The sequence below is a fragment of the Microtus pennsylvanicus genome, chromosome 1 (genome assembly GCF_037038515.1).
Source record: "Microtus pennsylvanicus isolate mMicPen1 chromosome 1, mMicPen1.hap1, whole genome shotgun sequence".
In the NCBI taxonomy this organism is placed as follows: Eukaryota; Metazoa; Chordata; class Mammalia; order Rodentia; family Cricetidae; genus Microtus; species Microtus pennsylvanicus.
Genome location: NC_134579.1, coordinates 77,578,150 through 77,601,025, shown reverse-complemented (window position 1 = coordinate 77,601,025; position 22,876 = coordinate 77,578,150). Strand labels below are relative to the sequence as shown.

At 49.1% G+C, this 22,876-nt stretch overlaps 1 protein-coding gene across 1 annotated transcript in view; it reads left to right on the top strand.

Moving 5' to 3' along the window:
* Window positions 1-22,443, top strand: part of Hic2 (HIC ZBTB transcriptional repressor 2) — a 28,299-nt gene extending 5,856 nt beyond the window's left edge. The window contains exons 2-3 of the mRNA XM_075970284.1: window positions 13,946-14,043; window positions 16,114-22,443. Of these exons, the coding sequence (XP_075826399.1) occupies window positions 14,018-14,043; window positions 16,114-17,950 (1,863 nt within the window). The 5' untranslated portion in view covers window positions 13,946-14,017 and the 3' untranslated portion in view covers window positions 17,951-22,443. The remainder of the gene's footprint in view (window positions 1-13,945; window positions 14,044-16,113) is intronic.
* Window positions 22,444-22,876: the final 433 nt, after the last annotated feature.

The following is a 22,876-nucleotide window of genomic DNA, read 5'->3' as shown; positions in this document are numbered from 1 at the left end:
CCTTCAGCCTTGTGGTGGGCGTGTTAGGCCTGAGTTTTTTTTTTTTTTTTTCTGAGTTTAATCCTTAGAACATACCTGTGCAGCCCTAATCATTTGATTAGCCCCTGTTGTACAAATGATGGTACAGTTCTAGCAGTGAGTTGTGTGTGGGAGCTTTCACACAGGGTGAGGGCACCTTTTTCTGAGTGGTACTGGGCTGTAATGCTGCTTTTTCTTTCTTGGGATAGGATCTCACTGTGTAGCTCTGGTTGTCCTGGAATCTCTTATGTAGACCAGGCTGGTTTCAAACTCAGAGGTTCATCTGCCTCCAGGGTGCTGACATTAAAGGCATGTGCCACCACCACCTAACTTCATTTTTTTTTTTTCCCGAGACAGGGTTTCTCCGAAGCTTTTAGGTTCCTGTCCTGGAACTAGCTCTTGTAGACCAGGCTGGCCTCGAACTCACAGAGCCGCCTGCCTCTGCCTCCCGAGTGCTGGGATTAAAGGCATGCGCCACCACCACGCGGCCTAACTTCATTTTTTTTAATTAAAAGTTTTATTACAGTAGTTTTCTCTTCCCCTTCCACCCTCCAATACTTTCCATGTACCCTACCCCCTTGTTCCCTCTTAAATTCATGGTCTCGTTTTCTTTGTTACTATTGTGTATGTGTATGTGTGTAAATATATAAATACTAAGTCTATTTAGTACTTTTACATATGTGATTTCAGTGCTCACCACTTGGAATTAGATAATCCATTGGGGGAGTGGTTTATCTCTAGGGACTAATTCTCTCACCAATCAGTACTATAGTTGTCTGTAGTTCTTTGTCTACTGGTGGGTCCTTCTGTGATTTCTCCCTTCCACAATAGCATGCCTGTCTGTTTCTTAAGAGTTTTTGCATGGTGTTCCGGAGCCTTAGGTGCAGGAGCTGTTATAGATGTGTGTATCCTTGGGTCTGGGTATCTCTGCCTTTTGGCCAGTTGGTTGTGACCTCCCTTTTTTTTTTGTGGGGGGATGGACACAAGTCTCACTATGTAGTCTTTGCTGACCTGGAACCCCTGCTTATGCCTCCTGGACTGTGGGCTACCATACAAGGGCCCGAGACTTTTTTGGGAGGTTTTTGTTTTTTTCAGATTTTCTTTTGTGCCTGGTGGTGGCGGCTCATGCCTTTAATGAGCCTGATCTGCAGATCTTTGGTGTCCAAGGACAGCCAAGGCTGCACAGAGGAACACTCACTGTCTTGAAAAACAAAACAAACAAAATTTTTGTGTGTGTGTGTTTGGGTGGTGTGGCAACGGTATGTGGGTGTGTGCTGTAACGTGCAGGTGGAAGTCAGAAGGCAACTTACAGGAGTCAGGTCTCCCCAGGACTGGACTCAGGCTGTAAAGCTTATGAGTTCTGCCAGACCTTTTTTTTTTTCCTTTTTCCCAAGACAGGATTTCTCTGTGTAGCTTTGGAACCTGTCCTGTTACTCGCTCTGTAGACCAGGTTACCCTCGAACTCACAGAGATCTACCTGTCTCTGCCTCCCAAGTGCTGGGATTAAAGGTGTGTGCCACCACTGCCTGCCTCCTTTTTTCCTTAAATTAGTTTATAGGACCCATGGGAGTTAGCTCTCTGTTTCTTCTTTGTGCATTCTGGGAATCAAACTTAGGTCTGGTACAAGCATGTACCTTTATATGATCTTGCTGGCCTACAAATGAGGTTTTCTTTTTCCTTTAAAATTACATCATCTTGGCCGGGCGGTGGTGGCGCACACCTTTAATCCCAGCACTCGGGAGGCAGAGGCAGGCGGATCTCTGTGAGTTCGAGACCAGCTTGGTGTTCCAGGACAGGCTCCAAAACCACAGAGAAACCTTGTCTCGAAAAATCAAAAAAAAAAAAATTACATCATCTTTTTTAGAGGGAAGGGTGTTGCACATGTCTGGGTCAGGGAGCAACATGAGAGAGTAGGGTCTCTCCACTATATGAGTTTCAGTATCTAATTCAGGTATCTAGATTGGCAGCAAGCACCTTTACTGGATGCACTGTCTTGCAGACCCTGGCTGAGGGTTTTTATTTTATTTTTATTTTTTTAAAGATGTATTTATTTATTATACATACAGTGTTCTGGCATGGAGGGCACCAGATCTCATTACAGATGGTTATGAGCCACCATGTGGTTGCTGGGAATTGAACTCAGGACCTCTGGAAGAAGCCTGTGCTCTTAACCTCTGAGCCATTTCTCCAGCTCCGTGGCTGAGGTTTTTAGTTCAAGTGTAATGGGTGATGGCTCTCAAAGCTGAAGGGTTCCCCACCTCAGGGGCTAGAAGGCAGAGAAGGCTTCCCTAGACCTTAAAGATTTAGCTTTAATAATAACAGCCCCGCTGGGCGGTGGTGGCGCACGCCTTTAATCCCAGCACTCGGGAGGCAGAGGCAGGCGGATCTCTGTGAGTTCGAGACCAGCCTGGTCTACAAGAGCTAGTTCCAGGACAGGCTCCAAAGCCACAGCGAAACCCTGTCTCGAAAAACCAAAAAAAACAAAAAAAAAAAAACAAAAAAAAAAATAACAGCCCCTTCTGGGATTTCTGGTCTCTGGCACGGTACCTTTGCAGAGCAACTGCAAGAGAGGGCCTTGGTGAAAACCTGGGGACTGTACTTCAGACCTGACAGCCTTCTCTTCTTCTAGGATACCTGACAACCTTCCCTTCTAGGATTTTGTTTTTGTTTGTTTTTTGTTTTTTTGAGACAGGGCTTCTCTGTGCAGCTTTGACTGTCCTGGAACCCCTCCACAGACCAGGCTGGCCTTGAACTCAGAGATCCACCTGCCTCTGCCTCCCCAGTGCTGGGATTAAAAGGGTGCCACGCCAGCTCTCCTAATATTTTTTTTCAATGTGGACAAAAGAGGGGTGCTCAGTCACGCCCCTGGTGGTATTGGGAGCAGGGTGTCCTAAGAAGATGAGCCCAGGGGCTGGAGCCAGGAAGGGAGAAACTGAGCCACAGCCTTCTGAAAGTGCCTCCAGGTGATCAGGCACTGGGCTTGGATTGCCCTTTGACTGTAATGAGTGAACCTAAACTCCAGAAGGCCAGGTGTGAGCCTGAGGCAGCCCCTGTACTGCTGAGGGGAGAGGATTGTTTCCAAAGTCCCACATTCCATGCATGTATGGACGCTGATAAGAGCTCACTGCTTGCTTAGCCTTCTTTGGGTAGAAGGGGACTTTGACTTCATGCCCCCAGCAGGCAGAATGCTCATCCACACATCCTGCTTCCTGGTAGCACCCTCCCCCACTGGTCTCTGTTGTACCCACAGCCCCAGAGCCTGAGATGCCGTTTCAAACAACCCTTTCGTTCATTTATTTAAAAATTGTTATTCTAGCTCAGGGGTTCTCAGCCTTCCTAATGCTGCGACCCTTTAATATAGTTCCTCATGCTGTGATGACAGCCATAAAATTATTTTGTTGCTACTTCATAATTGTTATTTTGCTATTTTTGTAATATTTTGCTATTAATTGTAATAAATATCTGATATGCAGGATATCTGATACTTGACCCCCAAATGGATTGAGAACCACTGCTCTACCTGGATGCATGCCTTGATCCTAGCTCTTGGAGACAGAGGCAGGTAGGGCTCTGAGTTCCAGGCTCTCCAAGGCTACACAGTGAAACCCTATCTCAGTTTAAAAAAAAAAAGTTGTTACACTTTAAGTGTGCTAGAAAGCCAGTATATCTAGGATTTGGACATTTTCATGGAAAAAAATATTGCAATGTCAGCCAGGAGGTGGTGGCACATACCTTTAATATCAGAATTCTGAGGCAGAGGCAGGCAGACAGACCTCTGAGTTGGAGGCCAGCATTGTCTAGAGTGAGTTCCAGACAGCCAGGGCAATACAGAAACCAAACCCTGACTCCAAAAACTACCACCACCAACCAAAAAAGGCAAAAGCTGGGCACGGCACATTCTTGTAATTCCAATGCTCAGAAAGTGGAGGCAGGAGGAGTAGGAATTCATGGCTAGCCTGGGCTGTATGAGACCATGTCTGAAAACCAGAAGAACATCCCGAAGAATATTGTGACAGGGTTTTTGGTTTTTCGAGACAGGGTTTCTCTGTGGTTTTGGAGCCTGTCCTGGAACTAGCTCTGTAGACCAGGCTGGTCTCGAACTCACAGAGATCCGCCTGCCTCTGCCTCCCAAGTGCTGGGATTAAAGGCGTGCGCCACCATTGCTCTCTGGCATGGAAGTCAGAGGACAATTTGTGGGATTGGTTCTTTCCCACCATCTGCTTCCATGGAAGTCAGCAAGCTCCTTTAGCTGCTGAGGTAAAATTTTGCTGTCCTTTTTGCTTGCTGTGCTAGGGATGAAATCTTGCATCTTGTACATGCTAGACAAGCTCTCAGACTGGCTCTGACTCTGCCTTTCCTCCCTATCTGGTCCTTAGGTAGAGATATCTGTAAAGTTAGGCATACTTGCTCTCCTTCACATATGACAGTGTGGCTTTACATTAGGACTGGATGATGCTTTATGTGTGGTCTCCTGTGGGTCCTGAATCTTGGAAAGACACCCCCCCCAACTCTGCTTTGTTAATAGAGTTGTGCAATGTTGGGAACCCTGTACTGGGTCTTTTGATCAGGTGACTCTTCAGGTGGGGCTGCTTTGGGATTTCCTCCCCCTCCCCCATCAGGGTTTCACTGTGTAGCCCTAGCTATCCTGGAACTTACTTTGTAGACCACAAAGATTTGCTTGCCTCTGCCTCCTGAGTGCTGGGATTAAAGGGTTGTGCCACCACCACCCAGCTTGCTTTGAGAGTTTTATACAGAGCATTCTCGGTTTCCTTAGTAGTTTTAGAGATTAGTTCTAGGAAATTAGGATATTATAACAAACATTGTGGCCAGATAATATGAGTTGTGTATTATAAGTATATATACTTTTTGTTTTTGTTTTTCGAGACAGGCTTTCGCTGTAGTTTTTTTGGAACTAGCTCTGTAGACCAGGCTGGCCTCGAACTCACAGAGATCCGCCTGCCTCGGCTCTCGAGTGCTGGGATTAAAGGCGTGCGCCACCACCGCCCAGCTATTTATTTTATTTTTAATGGGTGTTTTTCCTTCAAGAACGTCTGTAAACCAAGTTGTACCTGGTGCCTGCAGAGAAAGGGGACATTGGATTGCCTGGAATTGGGAAGGTTGTGAGTCACCACATGGATTCTGAGTCTTTTAAGAACCAGTGCTCTTAACCCCTGTGCTATCTCTCCAGCCCCTAGATTTATTTTTAGTTATGTTTGTGTATGTTCTTTTGAGTATGTGCGTATGAACACAGGTGCCTTGAGGGAACAGAGCTGTTGGGGCACCGTGGATTTGGAGTTACGGGCATTTGTGAGCTGCCTGAAATGGGGTCTTCTGGAAGAACAATAACTTTTAGCTGAGCGGGCAGTGATGGTGCACGCCTTTAATCCCAGCACTTGGGAGGCAGAGTCAGGTGGATCTCTTGAGTTTGAGGCCTACCTGGTCTACAGCGTGAGTTTTAGGACAGCCAGGGCTACACAGAGTCTCTACCTTCACTCAGAAAACCATAAGTAAATACACAAATAGTTTATAATGAATAAACAAATATTTGTTATCTGTCTGTCTCTGCCATATCTATCTATCTGAAACAAGTACTGTTACCATCCTTGAATGACAAAAGAACTCATTATTTTGACCAGACTGGACTAGAAATCACAGAGAACCCTCCTCTGTTGGAATTAAAGGAGTGTGTTGCCACGGCCAGCTAAATTTACAAATCCATCAATACTTTCTGACATGAAATATTTAGGCTTATATTTTTGTTGACTCTCATGAAACATACTACCAACCTTTTTTTTTAAAATTTATTTATTTATTATATATACAATGTTCTGTCTGTATGTCTGCAGGCCAGAAGAGGGCACCAGACATCATTACAGATGGTTGTGAGCCACCATGTGGTTGCCGGGAATTGAACTCAGGACCTTTGAAAGAGCAGGCAATGCTCTTAACCACTGAGCCATCTCTCCAGCCCCCAACCTTTTTTTTTTTTTTTTTTTTTTTTTTTTTTTTAGTTTTTTGAGACAGGGTTTCTCTGTAGCTTTGGAGCCTGTCCTCGAACTAGCTCTTGTAGACCAAGTAGGAGCATACTACTATCTTAAAGTTTGTCCTAGTTAGAGGTCATACTATCATGGGCATAGTGGGGTTTGGGGTGCCTGCTTTTGGTGTCTTTGAGACAGGCTCTTACTCCGTATTACAGGCTTCATGGTGATCTTTAGGCTCAGACACTCAGTGCTAGAGCTATAGGCATGTGTCACTGTGCCTGGTCTCACCCCAGCTTTTACCAGTGAGTGAAGAAGCTGTTTCTTGGGGAGATGACTACATAGAAAGATGTGTTTATAAAGTTTAAGAGACCTCATAGGTTTTCTGTTTTACTTCTGTAGAGTTCCTACTTGATTTAATACTTCTTTGGCTGCTAGGGTTGGTTTTAGGGAAGTTGGAGTCTTGTCTCCCACAGCCTTGGGCTAGGTGGCTGCCTAGTGACTCAGCTGTGACATACACCTCCCTCTGGGGTTCAGTTATCTCATTTGAAGGATGTCCCCAGGCAGAGGAGATGATTGTGATAGTCCTTCCAGCTGGGTGGCCCAGCTTCCTGGTGCCCTTTCAACTCCTTGCCTGTGGAATTTCTGCCTCCTTGCCTCTGCTGTCACTGTTTGTCCTTCCTTACACATTTACTTTAGCTTTTTTTTTCTTTTTTCTTTTTTAGTGTTGGAGTTTGAACTCAACAGATTCTTTTATACTAGTGTGTCCTGTACCAGAGCCTTCTCTTTTTAAAAAAAATATCTATTTATTGCTGGGTGATGGCGGCGCACACCTTTAATCCCAGCACTTGGAAGGCAGAGACAGGCGATCTCCATGAGTTCGAGGCCAGCCTGGTCTACAGAGAGATTTCCAGGACAGTCTGGACTGTTAGACAGAGAAACCCTGTGTTGGGGATGATGACAGTATATTAACCCTTGGTTGTAGTGACGTTAAAATTCCAGCACTTGGAAGCAGGAGGAAGGCTGAGGTCAACCTGTTTTCTATAGTTCCTGGACAACCAGGGCTACATGGTGGGACATAGTGTAGTGTATGGGTGGACATCGTACTTTAGGAGAGCAGAGCACAGCTTCTGTAGGAGTCATTCTACAGAGTAACTGTATGTCACTACCACTATGTGGGTCCCTGGTATTAAACTCAACTTAAGCTTGTTAAACTTGGTGGCAATGTGCTGAACCATCTCACCAGCCCAGAGCCTCTTCTCTTCCCACCACCTGTTCCTCCTCTCTTCTTCTCCCTCTGTCTCTCTTCTCTCGCTCTCTGAGACAGGGTTTCTCTGTGTAGCCCTGGCTGTTTTGGAACTCACTCTGTAAACCAGACTGGCCTCGAACTCAGATCTGTCTCTGCCTTTCAAGTATTGGGATTAAATGCTTGGTCCCCACTGCCTGGCCCATGCCTCTTCTCTAACTAATGTATGTTACCCAGAAAGGCCCCGTACCCTTCCTTAGTTACAGTCACTGTTGAGGGTGCCTATGGTATCAATCCTGGGCCTCTACTATCTCTTTCTAGGTATACCATTTATAGTCACCAGCTACTGGACTTGTTGGCTTAGAGAATGTGTCTTATCACTGTTGAGTGCTTGGTATAAATGCAGTTCCGTGGGCTTTTCTAGAAGTGGGAAGCTCATGCTCCTGACAGTGTATCTTATAACTAAATGTGTTACATCTCCAGGGGCTAAGATGCAGGCTCTTGGGTTGGTGAGGTGATTCACTGGTAAAGGTGCTTGTCAACAAGCCTAATGACTTGGGTTGGATCCCAGGGAACCATGTTTGAAGGAGAGAACCAACTTCTACAAGATGTCATTTTACACCCATATATATGCTGTGGCCTGTTCATGTGCTCCTCCCTAATAATGAGCGAATGAATCTAAGGAAATGATCAGACTCTTCCTGGAGTTTATAGTAGGGCCTAAGCACCTGCATTATAAGACTCACAGTGCTGCTACCGCTACTCCTTGAGCTAGGCTGGAGAGGTCTGTGGGGGGACCATTACTTTGTTCTGCCCTGTCTCTTGAATTCTTACCCATACATTATATATCATAAAATATATAACACATAAGCCTGGTGGTGATGGCTCACACTTTTAATCCCAGCACCTGGAAGGTAGAGGGCAGATCTCTGAGTTTGAGGCCAACCTAATCTACAAGAACTAGTTCCAGGACAGTCAGGGCTGTTAAACAGAGAAACCCTGTCTCAAAAAACCAAGAAAAAACCCCCAGATAATATGTAAATATATATAATATATAACATATATAATATATATATGTACACACACACACATTTTTTTTTGAGACAGGGTTTCTCTGTTTAGCCCTGGCTGTCATAGAGTCTTTGTAGACCAGGCTGGCCTCAAACCCTCAAACTCTACCTGCCTTTGCCTCCCTAGTGCTGGGATTAAAGGCGTGTGCCACCACCGCCCGGCTTTATTTATTTATTTATTCATTCATTCATTTATTATACAACATTCTGCCTCCATATATGCCCGCATACCAGAGGAGGGCGCCAGATCTCTGTGAGCCACCATGTGGTTGCTGGGAATTGAACTCAGGACCTCTGGAAGAGCAGCCAGTGCTCTTAACCTCTGAGCCATCTCTCCAGCCCCTCTTTGTAGTTTTGAAACCTATTCTGGAACTAGCTCTTGTAGACCAGGCTGGCCTCAAACTCACAGAAATCTGCCTGCCTCTTCCTCCCAAGTGCAGGGATTAAAGGTGTGTGCCACTACTGCCTGGTTGATCTTCTCTTTGAGACCAGACTGGTCTCGAACTCACTCAGATCCACCTGCCTCTGCTTCTCAAATGCTGGAATTAAAGGCGTGTGCCCCTATTGCTTGGTTCAGCCTGTTTGTCTTTAAAGCTCCTGTTGTGTTGCAAGTGATCTGGTTTCTGTAATAATTCATCACAATCTCAAATTATTATTTGACTTTGTCAATGAAGATTCTCCTGCTGTCAGCTAGAGTGGCCTGGAGCTGATATGGCAAGGAATACTGACACTGAAGTTAAATGGACTGGGATGAGGCTGTGCCTTCAAGGGTGCAGGGCCTGGTGTTATTGGTGCTGCACGGTGCCTCTCATCCCTCTGGTCTTTCTTATAGTCAGGGTTACTTGCCTTGCTGTGGGAGCAGCATGCTTGGACAGGTGGTCTCTGTCTAGGCAGTCGGCTTCAAGCAGGCAGCAAGCAAGTCTCTAATAGGTCCCTGGAACATTTCAGGATAGATTTGAAAAAGGCCATAGGCTAGAGTGGTGTCTCTCTCCCCTTTGCAAGAGCTGCCCGTTGGATTGAGGAGGAGGCCAGTCCTTGTGTCTGATACCATGGCACCTATGTTCTTCGTAGAACCTGAGTGTTGCATCTCAGAGGAGCCGCGACAAGAGGAGGGCTGGGCTCTTGGCATTTGAAGTGCCTCTTGCTTTCCAGGAGGATGGCTTGGGAGAGAGCCAGGAGTGGCTGGCTAGTATCCAGATCTGGGCTGAATTATTTGGCTGGGCTTGCCCAGAGCAATGAGCCCCACCCACTACCAAGCCCAAACCTAAAGGGCAGGAGGTCAGCACACCTGGCTAGGGGTATTGTTAGAGAGTCACCAAACCCCCTAACTCCTAGTTCATGCTGATTAGTGGCTTCACTTTGTGTCTTCTGATGGAGGAGCTAGACTTGTGCCCTCACAGCCAGTTAGTTCATGAGAAAAGGCAGGTGTGTGGGGAGGGTATTGTTAATTTTTTGTGACGCTGGATTTGAACCCTAGGCCTTAACATGAGTAAGGCTTCAAGACCTCCAGGGCTGGGAGGGGAAGGAGCCTGAGTTCCTCCTAGCAGCTCTGTAGTTAGAGGCCCTTCCTGAGTGAGGAAAAAGCTCTGTAGTTAGAGGCCCTTCCTGGGAGTGAGAAAAATTGACCACAGCCCCCTTCTCAGTCAGTTCTCACTCTGCTACCTGTGTACTCTTTTCTGTGGGCAAGTTGCTTAACCCCCAAGAACCTTATCTGCAGCTGGAGGTAGAGATAATGGTCCTCAAGCCTGTGGGAGGCTTCACTGACACCAGACCTGCTCAGACCTGTTCAGTCACTGCACAGCCCCCCACCCCTAGAAAACCTATCTCACTTGGGCAGATGTAGAAGGCCAGGATGGATAGGGTTTCATGGAGGAGTCCAGGACAGGCACAGGGTTAAATGGAATCTCCAGTTTGTGGCTGTGCCAGTAGTTAGGTTCTGAACTAGGCTTTGGGAATCGTCTAGATTCTCAGTTGCTTAATCTCTTACAGGCAGTCCAGGCTTGAGGAGAGCCACATGTGGAATATGAGATTGCCATAATGGTGAGTGAAACCAACTTCTCTCACTGAGGTTACAGACAGTAGTAAGTCTCTGGGGCCCTCTTTGACGCTGGTACTAGTTAGATGTGCTTAAATCTCTGGGGTATAGAAGCTGCCGAGTCGCCATGCTCTGTTCATCGGTGCTCCTGGGCTCATAACTTATCCCTCTCCTGGTAGTGGCACTCAGGAATGTGGATGGTAGAAGAAACTCCTTGGGATGAGCCAGGCAGGAGCCTCCTCTTAGTCCCCCAGACCTTCTGCGGAAGCACACTTCTGGAAAAGTATGGCTGCCAGGATAAGGAAAAAAGACAGGATGAGAAGGTTCTCCAGAGTGTTGAGTGGGATGGCCCCCTTTCCTGGCCTTTCCCCTCTTCACCAGGCCTCCTGACTGGGTGTGAAGCAGAGGAATTCCAGTCCAGGTGCCCTAGGATGCCTCCAGCAGGGTTCATTCCTGCCTGAGGGAATCAGGCATTGAGTAGAAGGGTGAGGAGTATCATGTGGCTTGAAACCACACCCAGAGTCTGGGCCTGAAGTCCTCTTGTCCTAGAAGCTGAGCTACCAGCTTGATGTCTAGAGAGTTCCAGGAGGCACAGCACAGCACGGCGCTGAGTGTGCAGCTTCTGGAGACCATGGCACTGGGCAAGGTGGGTGTCTAGGCTGATTTTGGGGCAGCACTTTTTGGAAGGATAGAGTGGAGTCTTTCTTAATTTCTTCCTTAAACACGAATTGCTTTCATCTTAAAATCTTTCTCAAGTCTTTATAAACGCTGGGCCATAGCAAGGCTCTCCTATCCCATTGTTGAGTATAGGGAAGAGGAAGCCTTCTCCTTCCCTAGTTCTTAAGGCTACATGGACCCTGTATCCTTTTCCTCAGCAGGGTCATGGCGGTCCTTCCCCCAGTCAAGTTTCATTCTGAGGGGCAGGAGGCAGTAGCTGATGGTGGGAAACTCAGGCTCTGCTGTCTGTCGATTTCATCGGCTATTTGAATGCTGCATTCGTTGGGCAAGTAGGGTGAATGAATGCTAGATTGTGCGGGACTGGGCTTTCATTGACTGGAGACACCAATGGCGCTCCAGTTGGAGGAGTCAGGAGCGACGGTTTTGCCTTTTGTAGAGTTTGTAAATGGCATCTTCCGCTCAGCCAGTGACTGGAATTTATCTGCCTGTCCTTTCTTTGTACTGTGTGTGTGTGTGTGTGTGTGTGTGTGTGTGTGTGTGTGTGTGTGTGAGTGAGGTGTGTGTGTGTGTGTGAGGTGGTGGTGGTCGGAGGACAACCAGTCAGTTCTCTGTCTCTCCTGGAGCTAAGTAGATTAGGCTGGCCTTGAACTGGGATTAAAGGAGTGTGCCTCCACAATTAGGCTGGCCCTTGTTTTTGAGGCAGGTTTTAGTCTGATGTTCATAATGGTTTTGAACATGTAATCCTTGTGCCTCTGAGGCCTTCTAAGTATTGAGAATATAGCTCGGAGCCTTCACACCTGGTTTAAAATATGAAAGAATATGTAGTTCAGTCTTATTTTTTCCCAAAGTGGTGTAGCACAAAATCAGTTAGTTAGTAGAAATTATTTAAGTGTCACATATTGAGGTGGTTATGTGTTGCTTGTAACCCCAGCTCTTGGAAGATAGAGGTGGGTGAAGTTCATCTTGCTGCAAGTTGGAAGTCAGCCTGAGATATATGCAACCTCATCTGAAAGACTATTAGAATTTTATCCTATGGGTCAGTGATTATTTGGTCATGAGACCAAAGGGTAAAATCACTAGTGTCCTGTAGTGTAGAATATTACGAGGCTGTGGTACCCTGAGTTAAATGCATCTCTAAAACCTCTTGGAGGGAGGGAGCTGTATGGTGTGTGCTGTGCTGTGTGGTGTATGTGTACTATGCTAGCCCATTTCTGTGTTCACAGACAACCCTCAGAGAGGGCGGCACGTGCCTCTAACTTTTCTGTGATGGGAAGTAGTGAAAAAGGAGGATAAATGGGTGCATACTATTCCATCAAGGCCATATACTGATATCTAATGTGGGGGCCGGGAAAGTAACCCAGACTTGTATTATTTCTTCTATTTGTGTTTACAGTAGAGCAAGTTGGACCTTGGCTGCAGAGGTCAGACTTACTGGGCCCACCCACAGGGGAAGCCTGTGTAACTGGAGGTTTCTAGACAAAAGGCAGTTTCTGTGCTGGCTTTCTCCTTTTCCTTGGCTTCAGAAGGATTTGTTTTGGTCAGCCCTGAGATCCAAGGTCATCTGTCCCACTGACCCAGGTGGCTATAGGTGCCCATTTTGGGTTCCCAGTCCTGTCAGGCTTGTTATCCTTAGTTAATAGGCACTGCTACCTGTTAGGAGCTGCTGGGTGTTATCTGGCTTTTCCTGGGCAGACTTATCTAGCCACTTCTCAGTCCTCAGTCCCCCAGGCACTAGCTTCTCCAAGGGAAGTACTTAGGGTAGACACCAGGTCGCCATCATTCGGACCGGACTGGGAAGAAGAGAGCAGTGATTTGTAGGTACAGGGCTTCCTGTGGAATGAGGACTCAAGCTCTCTGTAGGGCTGGCTTTATCTCCCCCTGGTGGAGGGCACTGTAAGGACCTTGACGAGCCATTCAGACTGACCTGCTGCACAGCAGGCACTCCTGCTGTCCCAGTCCCTACCGAGGGCTCTGTAGTTTCTGGATTTGGGAAGGCAGAAGGCGGACAGGGCTGGTTTAGGCTGCTTGGCAGGTGTCTGGCTGGCTAATATGAGTTACCTGGTTCTATGGTTGTTACCCATCTCGCCAGTTTTGTTGGCTTCTGTCCCTTGTCCTTTGGGTGACCAGCTAGCTTCAAACTTGAGCTTCAGAACTAGTTCTTTGTTCTGTGGCCTTTGGGATAATGGAGCTGCTCCCAGGGCAGGAGAGACAGCTAACCCCCTGAAGCCAAGGACAGAGACCTCAGCCTAAGGCCTGCACCCCAGGTCTGGTCACATTCCTGAGGGTCCTGCCCTCAAGGAGTGGGGGAAGGGCTGGCAGAGAAGGGCTCCTGGCTGCTGCAGGTTCTTTCTACTGATTTCTAGGGGGAGACCAGGCTGTTGGATCTATAATCTCAAGATTCCTCATCCTGTAGGACTCAGAGTGGAGCACCCCTCACCTGGGACTGCTGTTGGCTGTTTTGTAGGGTTGAACTGTGCTGTGTCTCCAAGAGAAGGGAAAGGAGGCAGATGACTGTTATACACAGCCCTTCCACTAGTGGTTCCATTTTGATCTTGTTATGTAAATAAGGTCAACCTTGCTTTAGCCTCCCACGATGACTTCCAGGGATTTTTCTTTTCTTTGTTTTCTTAAGACTGGGTCTTTCCATGGCCACCCCAAACCCTCTTATATAGAGCAGGCAGAATTTACTTGCAGACACCCGCCTGCCTCTGAGAGTTCTAGGATTAAAGGTGTTGGATTAAAGGCGTGGGACATCTACGCTGTGTTTTAGGAGTTAGTCAGTGTCTCCCAGATATTAGATCCCGCATTTTTTCCTTTCATCTCTTGTTTTGTTGGTGGACCTGTGTTTGGGAGTAAAATATGTGACCCTCCTTCACGCTCCTTTCTTCCCTCCTAACTGATGCCTGCCTTCTTCTTCCAGGTAACCAGGCTTTGATGCACCCTCAAGAAGTCTGCGTACTCAAGGAGGCCACCCCCGCCGGCTGCTGCTCACATGGTGTCTGGGCCCCTGGCACTCCGGTAGGCTGGGAGAAGGAAGAATCACCATGGTTTCCAGTTCTTGGGGTTTTCTGGGTCTTTTATACAGCTTTGCAGTGTAGACTCTGCCCTGACTTGAGTCCATTGTATGTGCACAGAGCAGGCAGGCAGCATGTGAAGAGTCTAGGACTTGTGGTCAAGGCCTGCGACACCAGGTATCATTGCTAGCAGAGTGGGCACTGCTGTTGCCCTTTGTTTCTGCCTAGCTGGTAGACAAGTTTGGTTTTCATTGCCTGGACCACTTAGTCATCTCTGACTTGCTTCTGTTGTGAGCAAGGAACAGGCTGAGCCCCCTGGTAGTGCTTTCTGGAAGACTGAGTGGTGTTGTTGTACATCTGTGTTAGTTCGCGGTGTATTCTGGAACTCCGGGATAAATGGGATTTCCTTCTGAACAAGGGCAGGTGTTGGGTTGAAGACAGCTTTTTGTCATTTGTGGGGAAATAGCAGGCCCACCCAGGTGGACAGGACTGTGACGAGGAAAGGGCAGGACATCATAGGTGGTGGAGCGCTTCAGAGAAATTCAGCTCCTTACACAAATCGGACCCAGAAGCCACATATGGTAGTGTACAGTCCATTTAATGCGGGTGCTCCAAGAGGAAAGGGAGGTCAAGTTTGTGAGTACAGCCCAGTCTGGTTTTCATATCGAGTTCCAGGTCAGGTGGGTCTACAGAGGGAGAGATTGCACCCTAAATGGGGAGATGCAGAGCTATTTGTAAGCTGTTGGAGCCCCAGACTCTTGGTGTGCTGCATTGCTGGTAGCAGTGTCTCCATGGCCTGTGGTTTCAGGAAGCTTTCGAGTGGGCTCAGGTAGCCACTTAGGCACTGGAATGTCCCCTTTTGGGTGGAAGACAAGGCTGGGCATGTGGAGTTGAGTGCAGCTGAGGTCTACTAGGAGTACTTCTGACCCCCTGGGGCACTGTCTGGTGTGTCCTGCTTGGCTGAGGTGCTTCTCCTAGGTGGACAGAAAGCCTGGACCCCACCTGCACACACTGCTGTTCTGCTGACAGGTTCCTTTGGAGACAGAGGCATTTGTGAGTGTGTTACTTAGTGACTACAAGGGAAGTTTATGCAGCCTGTCTGGAAGGGACAACTCACTGCTTTTCCCAGACCCCAGATGGCAAACTGTCTCTCCTAATAAGGATGCAGAGCCCATGAGGTTCACAGGCTCAGATAGTGCTCAGTTAGTGTCTCCAGATAGTGGAGAGCTTGTAAGGATCCAGCAGTTAGGGACAGAGAGTACAGTATCACAGTCAGGACCAGGAGCTAGCAAACCGGGAACCCTTGTCTACCTGGAGGGGTGTTTGAGAGTATACCAGGGTAGAACAAAGGTGGCAGGCCAGAGACTGCCAAAGGAACTGGGTTTGGTTTATAGGGTTTTTTGTTTGCTTGCTTTTTTTTTTATCTTTTAAAATTTAACTTTTCAACACAAGGAAATTACCGCCCCGCCCCCGCCCCCCAAAAATCTGGAAATCTGGGAAGACCAGTCCTGTGGGTTTACATGCCTAGGCAGGACTGGCCAGTTTATTCTGTGGCCCCTAGTTTGTTAGAGGGACATTTGCTCTCCAACTTCCATTGCCACCTGCTGCCCACTTTTTATGTTCTCAGCCTGGGAGTGACTGACTCTTAGAATTGAAACCAGTAACAAAGTAAAATTCAAACCTCACTAAATTTTTTTAGAATTGTTTCTGTTTATGTATCCAAGTGTTTTGCTTACGTGTGTATATGTGCACCACTTGTGTGTCTGCTCCTGTGGAGGTCATAAGGGGTCAGATCCCCGGGAACTGGAATTACAGATGGCTATGAGGAGCACCAAGAAGCCATCTCCAGTCTGTAAGCCACTGTTTGCTCAGCATCTTTATTTATCATAACCTCTTTTTTTTCATGTAAGTGAATGGCAGGGGGTGGGCAGATACACTCCCCTTTCTCGTGAATGGAGACCTGTCCTGTTACACTGTGCCCCAGGAGGGTGGAATTGGGACAACTCAGTGCATACCCTGTGCCAGACCTTCATGCAGGCTGCAGGTTAACTATCCTGCCTGTTCTTGCCCACAGGTGGTGCCCGTGGGCAGGGCGCAGGGACATGGGGCCAGACATGGAGCTGCCCAGCCATTCAAAACAGCTCCTGCTGCAGCTGAACCAGCAGAGGACCAAGGGCTTCCTGTGTGATGTCATCATCATGGTGGAGAACTCTATCTTCCGGGCCCACAAGAATGTCCTGGCTGCTAGTAGCATCTACTTCAAGTCCCTGGTCCTGCATGATAACCTCATCAACCTAGATACAGATATGGTTAGTTCCACCGTGTTCCAGCAGATACTGGACTTCATCTACACGGGCAAGCTGCTGCCTAGTGACCAGCCATCTGAGCCCAACTTCAGCACTCTCCTCACTGCTGCCAGCTACCTCCAGCTGCCTGAGTTGGCAGCCCTCTGCCGCCGCAAACTGAAGCGAGCTGGCAAGCCCTTTGGCCCTGGCCGAGTGGGCGCTGCTGGTATGGGGCGACCAACCCGTAGTCAGCGGCTATCCACAGCCTCTGTCATCCAGGCTCGGTATCCAGGGCTTGTAGATGGGCGCAAAGGACACCCTGTTCCCCAAGAGGTCCCTCAGGCCAAAGGATCAGATGATGAGCTTTTTCTGGGCAGTTCTACCCAGGAGAGCACACATGGCCTGGGCCTGGGGGGCTGCCCAACTGGTGGGGAGGTGGGCCTGGGGGCTTGTAGCAACAGCACCAGTGGGAGCAGTGGGGGCTGTGAGCAGGAACTGGGTCTGGATCTGTCTAAGAAGAGTCCTCCCTTACCTCCTACAACCCCTGGCCCCCACCTCACTCCTGAGGACCCTGCCCAGCTGAGTGACAGCCAGCATGACTCACCTGCACCCACTTCAGCCTCCACGCTGCCTGTTGGCAACAGTGCCTCATTTGTTGAGCTAGGGCCCCCTCCTGATGAGCCCATGGATCTGGAAGGGGCTGAAGAAAACCACGCGAGTCTGCTGGAAGGACAGGGCGGGCAACCTCGCAAGAGCCTACGGCATTCAGCCCGCAAAAAAGATTGGAACAAAAAGGAGTCTGTGTCTGGGTCCCCATTTGACCGGAGAGAAACTGGGATTAAGGGTCCCAACCCAGGGGAAGAAGGTGAGGGGCTTGGGGACAGGGTTCCCAATGGCATTTTGGCCAGCAGTGTTGGTGGAAGTGGCCCCAGTGGGTCGTATGGGGAGCCGCCATACCCCTGCAAGGAAGAAGAGGAGAATGGCAAAGATGGGAGCGAGGACAGTGGGCAGAGTGGGAGTGAGGGGGGCAGTGGCCACCCTGGTGCCCACTATGTGTACCGGCAGGAAGGCTATGAGACAGTGTCGTATGGAGACAACCTCTATGTGTGCATCCCTTGCGCCAAGGGCTTCCCCAGCTCCGAGCAGCTTAATGCTCACGTGGAGACACACACAGAGGAGGAGTTGTTCATCAAGGAAGAAGGAGCTTATGAGACCGGCAGTGGGGGTGCAGAGGAGGAGGCTGAGGACCTGTCAACACCTAGTGCAGCCTATGCAGCTGAGCCCCGTCCTTTCAAGTGCTCAGTCTGTGAGAAGACCTACAAGGACCCGGCCACACTGCGGCAACATGAGAAGACACACTGGTTGACGCGGCCCTTCCCCTGTAACATCTGTGGCAAGATGTTCACACAGCGAGGCACTATGACACGCCACATGCGGAGCCACTTGGGCCTGAAGCCCTTTGCCTGCGATGAGTGTGGCATGCGCTTTACCCGCCAGTACCGCCTCACAGAGCACATGCGTGTGCACTCAGGTGAGAAACCCTATGAGTGCCAGCTCTGTGGGGGCAAGTTCACCCAGCAGCGCAACCTCATCAGCCACCTGCGCATGCACACCTCCCCTTCCTAGAAGCCAAAGACCCGAGGGAGCCCTCTGCAGACTTGCCACTTGGGAACCCACGGAAGGAGGAGTAAAGAAGCATGGTGGGAGGGGTTGAACCCCAATGTCTGGCACGAGGCTCCCGGCAGCTTCTCTGGCCCAGCTTCCCCACACCCAGAGCTTTAATCAACAGTGTACCAAGGGAAGCTGAGAGAAGAGAAGCTGCCCGGGCCAGCCCTGTGCGTGTGGTGCTGGTGACTATTCTACCTCCCCGCCCACTTGGCTCCCCAGCTCCCTGAAGGGGCTGCTGAAGAGCTGGTGGGAGCCCATCATGTGGTGTCAGTGGGACCTGGTCCCTTACCTGCGGTCTGGGCTGGGGGAGGCACAGGGCTTCCCATGGTCAAGTGGTGCCTGGAGCAGGCCCTCAGCTGGCAGGGACCTCAACTGTGTGTGTGCATGTGTGCTTGTATCTTTGCAGTGCAGTGTGACTCTGGTGTCGGGAAGCTGGTGTCGGGTGGCAGTTCCTTTCTCTTTGAACTGGGGTGGCAACTGCTAGCTGGCACTGGACAGTCAGGGTGACCCCACTGCCTACCTCTCTACAACTAAAGAGCCCTTTGGGCCTGTAATGCTGTTATTCCTACTGAGCTGTTCCTATTTCTTTTTTACAGTTTTTAAAAATTCTTTTTTAAAACCAAAATGAACAATATTTTCCTCCCGCCTCTTTGGGGATGAGCCTGGCTCTGCAGACTGAATGTAACTGGGGCAGCTGCCCCCGCCCTGTCATTTTCCCTCATCCTGGTGCTGTGGACATGGTTGAACCTGTCTCTCCAAGGCCCCAGAAGCCATTCTTGTGCAAAGGCTTCCCCAGTCCTGCGCCCTGCTTGCCTGGGCTTCCTCAGGAGAACAGGCTTTTCCCATAATTTCCAAGGAATATCACTTGATAGAGGTACTTATTTTATTGAGAACCCCCCCACTCTCATATGTTTTTTGAGGTGTTTGAACTGGAAGATCTGAAGTTTCAGAGGGTGGAGGGGAGGCCAGACTTGGTGCCAGGGCCATCGGTACTCTTGTTGGTATGTGTGTGTGTGTGCATGGCTGTGTGTGTGTTGCTTATGCACAGACGTTTTGCTTCCTTGCTCACTAAACAAGGTGGAGAGCCTTGTGACCTTTTGCTACCTCTTGAATTCAATACCACAGTACTGTCGAGGCTGAGCCACTTGGTTTTGTTTTCCTACAGTGGGAGTAAACTGGGCTTGGGCTGGCCTGAGCCCCTTGTGGGCCTCAGTGTTCTCTGAAGGAATGATTGCTCTTTAGGGGATGCTGTGTGTGGGGCAGGTGCTGGGCACCTGAATAACAGAAGCCATGAGAAGGGGCAGCTCCCTGTGTGGGCCTGAGTGAGGTGGAAGTGAGCCGGCCCCATCCTGTCTTCTCCTGAGCTCTGTGTATCTAAGAAGCTACTGCAGAGTCAGGTGAGGGGCAGCCTCCACTTAGCAAGTACAGGGTCAAACTGTAAGTCAGCCAGCCTCGGGTGCTTGCATGGGGTCCAGCAAGGGGCAAGGCCAGACCAAGGCTGTCTGTGCTCTGCCACAGATGAGCCGCAGATCTGGGCCGGTAGGCTTTATCATGTTGCTTGATAGATACAATGAAAATGGCTTTTCATTTTCCTTTCGACTTTTTTTTTTTTACTTCAGACCAAAAATTGCAGAGTCACATTTCCTGCTCCCACCCCTCCAGAGATCCTCCAGCGTGATTTCAGGGACCCAGTGAGTGGCAGTGTGAGAGTGAGGGCACCTCTACATGGTGCCCTTGCACTGACCCGGTTCTTCATCCTTCACACCTGTAATCTGTTCTCTGCTCTTGCAGAGACAGAGCAGCTGAGTGAAGAATTGAGCCCCATTCTACCCAGGGAAGAGGCAGGGCGTGCTGGCCCCTGCTCTCTACCTACCCACCCCACTTTACCCTACCCCACCAGCACTTACGCCACAGGACACAAAGTCTGTACGGCATGGGAATCCCATGTGGCCTCCCAGGCTGTGGGAAGCCTCATCTGCTGTGCAGAAATTCAGGGACTGGGAGCAGAGCCCCTCAGCACGTCTGTGCAACAGAGTATTGTACCAAGCCTTGTCTGTATGTTAATGAGAAAGCAAAACACTAGTTTCCTATTTAAGATTTTAAGGGTTGTTGGGCTGGGCGGGATTGACACTTGGTTTGTTTTTCCTTTTCCTTTGTTTCTATTGGTGCATGCTTATGATTGTGTGTGTGTGTGTGTGTGTGTGTGTGTGTGTATGTTAAGAGCCTCAAGGAAATCAGGCCATAGGAGGCCAAGGTGGCTTACAGTTCTCTTTTAGTCATTTGATTCCTGAATGTTTTGGAGAAACAGGAAACAGAAAATAGCAGACATCATGTAGGAAAAAAAGATTTAAAAGAAAAAAATCAAAAGAAAAAAAGCTCATACCCAAATTCACAAAACCTATTTTTTAAACCAAAGCACATTTTGAATGAGTATGGAACCTCAGTGGGCTCAGAAAAAAAAAGATACTAATATATTTATCTCATTGTTTACATAAACTTTTACAGTTTCAGACCTCAGCAGCTATACGGCCAGTCCCAGGGACCTCTTCCCCTCCCTCCTGGGTCCCTCTGCGTTGACCCTTGAGCAGCTCAAGGGCAGAGGCAGCCCTGGGTGCTGGGTAAGGACTAGAAGACCCCTTCCCCCTAGCTTCACCTGAGCCCTAATCCCCATTTTGGGGGTCTCTTCAAGCTCAGCTGCCACCAAAGAGCGTGCACCAAGCTGACCAGCCCCCAGGCCGCCTGGCTGCATCTAAGGGGTGGATGTCAGCCCTGCCCGTGAGCCTTGTGTTAGTTACTGTGAGAGTCAGTCAAGCCAAAAAGCAGGGAGCTTTATGAAGCTCAGCGGACTCCATCATATGCAAACCCCACCTCGGGCAGCAGAAGGGTCTGACTTACAGATGGTGCGAACACTCTCAACAGTGTTGTTTTTTATCAATGTCTGTGCAGTGATGAATGTATTTATTTCTCAGACTTAGGGCAGGCTGGTGGAAGCAGGCCCTGCTCTGCCAGTGCCCACTCCCACTGGACCGAGCTACTGCAAGGGCTCTTCCAAGATTGCAAAAAAGGAAAAGATGAACTTTTGAACGTGTAAGAATCTCAGACTTGCAGCATAGCCATACACCTCAGCCAGTGACTCCTGACCTCACATGGCCCAGGAAGTGTGTTTCCGTCCATCAACACTGAGGGGAGCCAGGTCCCCACCTGCTGCCCACACTGTCAGTATTCACTGGACTTCAGGTCCTTGTGCAGGAGTGCGATCTGCTGAGCTTCAGCAGGCCGACTGCTTGCTGCCTTCCTGAGTAGGGGGAATCCTGGGCAGCCAGGAGGGCAGGGCTCAGGGAGCAAGTGCTAGGGACGGAGGCAGAAGCCAAGGGACAGGCCTGAAAAGAATAGACAGGCTCTCAAACCTTGCTGTGCTCCACTAAAAGGACCAAGGTCTTCCTTTCCCCAGTCACTATGGGGCCAATGTTACTGAACCTATGAATTGGATGCCAGGAATGAGGGCTAGCGAGGGACCCGACCTCAGTCTGACATTCCAACCCGGGAAGGGTGGAAGCTGTGGAAATGAGCTGCCCAGGACCCCCTTCCTAGGATGCCTACAGCTTCAGTCACCTTACTTTAACTTTCTACCAGGGACCCCTCCCCCTACCTCACCTTGCTATTTATTGCTGTAATTTATTGACCTCAAATGCTGCATAACAGACCTCACTTGGGTCAGGGAGTTCCCAGGGTCCCCCCCTCCATTTGGTGGGGCCCCATGGGGCCAGGTGCTTAAAGGAATCTCCCTGTACCTAACCCATCACTTGTTTCCTCCAGGGGCCCCAGGTTGGGCCCCATCCATCCCATGTGCAAATACCTCAGGAGGGATGGGGTATATCTTTTTATTCATTTAATTGGAACTGGAAGAGGGATCACATCCTCTGTGCCCTTCCCGGAGCAGGGGAGGGATGCAGGGATCGCACTCCTGTACTGGTCACCACTGTTGCCACTTACCACATTGAGTTTACATCCCTAAAGAGTCTGGATGGATGCATTCAGGTCAGAGTGATTTATTCAGGACGGATCTCTCCATTCAAAAGCGTGCAGTCTTAATGTACAGTATTGAGAAACTGTTATTTTATGATCTTTTCATTAAAAGCTTGATTGAAAACTGGTGTCTGTCTTGTGGCTGCCCCCTCCAGCAGAGTGACAAGGTCTTAGGAGAGCAGGGTCTTGGGTGAACGATGGAGGGTGATTGTCTTTAGTTGTGAGCGTTGTCAGAACAATACTGACTCAATAAAGGCTGTCCAGAAAGCGGATCTGGTGGAGTGGCTGGGAGGAGCACAGTTATAACTAAGAAAAGGCTGGGAAAGACGAGTCCTCGTGGGCCATCTCTAGAGCTAGTGCTGCTGCACTGAGTCTTGGTTAGCTGGAGACTTGATTCTCTTAAAGGGCTGGGTTTGTGGTAGTTTCCCCAGGTTGTGCCAGGATGCTAGGTTCAAACTCCCCTGTGTGCACCTGCAAGATGCGATGACTCAAAAGAGATTTGTGAACGTTAAATAGCCCAACTCTTCACCTGGGAGGCAGAGGCAGGTGAATCTTGAGTTTGAGGCCAGCCTGATCTACAGAGTGAATTCTAGGACAGGCTGCAAAGCCACACAGAGAAATTCTGCTTTGCAAAACAAAAGGAAAAAAAAAGCAACACAACCTGACTCTTACTACTCCTGAAGGCTGAGATTAAAGACATGCCCCCACACCCAGCTAAGTTAATTTTTATGTGTATGTCTACTTACGTGTATGTGGGTGTGCTGTGTGTGATGGGTGTCCTCAGATTGACACCTGCGCCCCTAAAGGAACTACTTAGTGGTGAGAAGACAGGCTAATTCTATTTACAGTGTCAGTGCC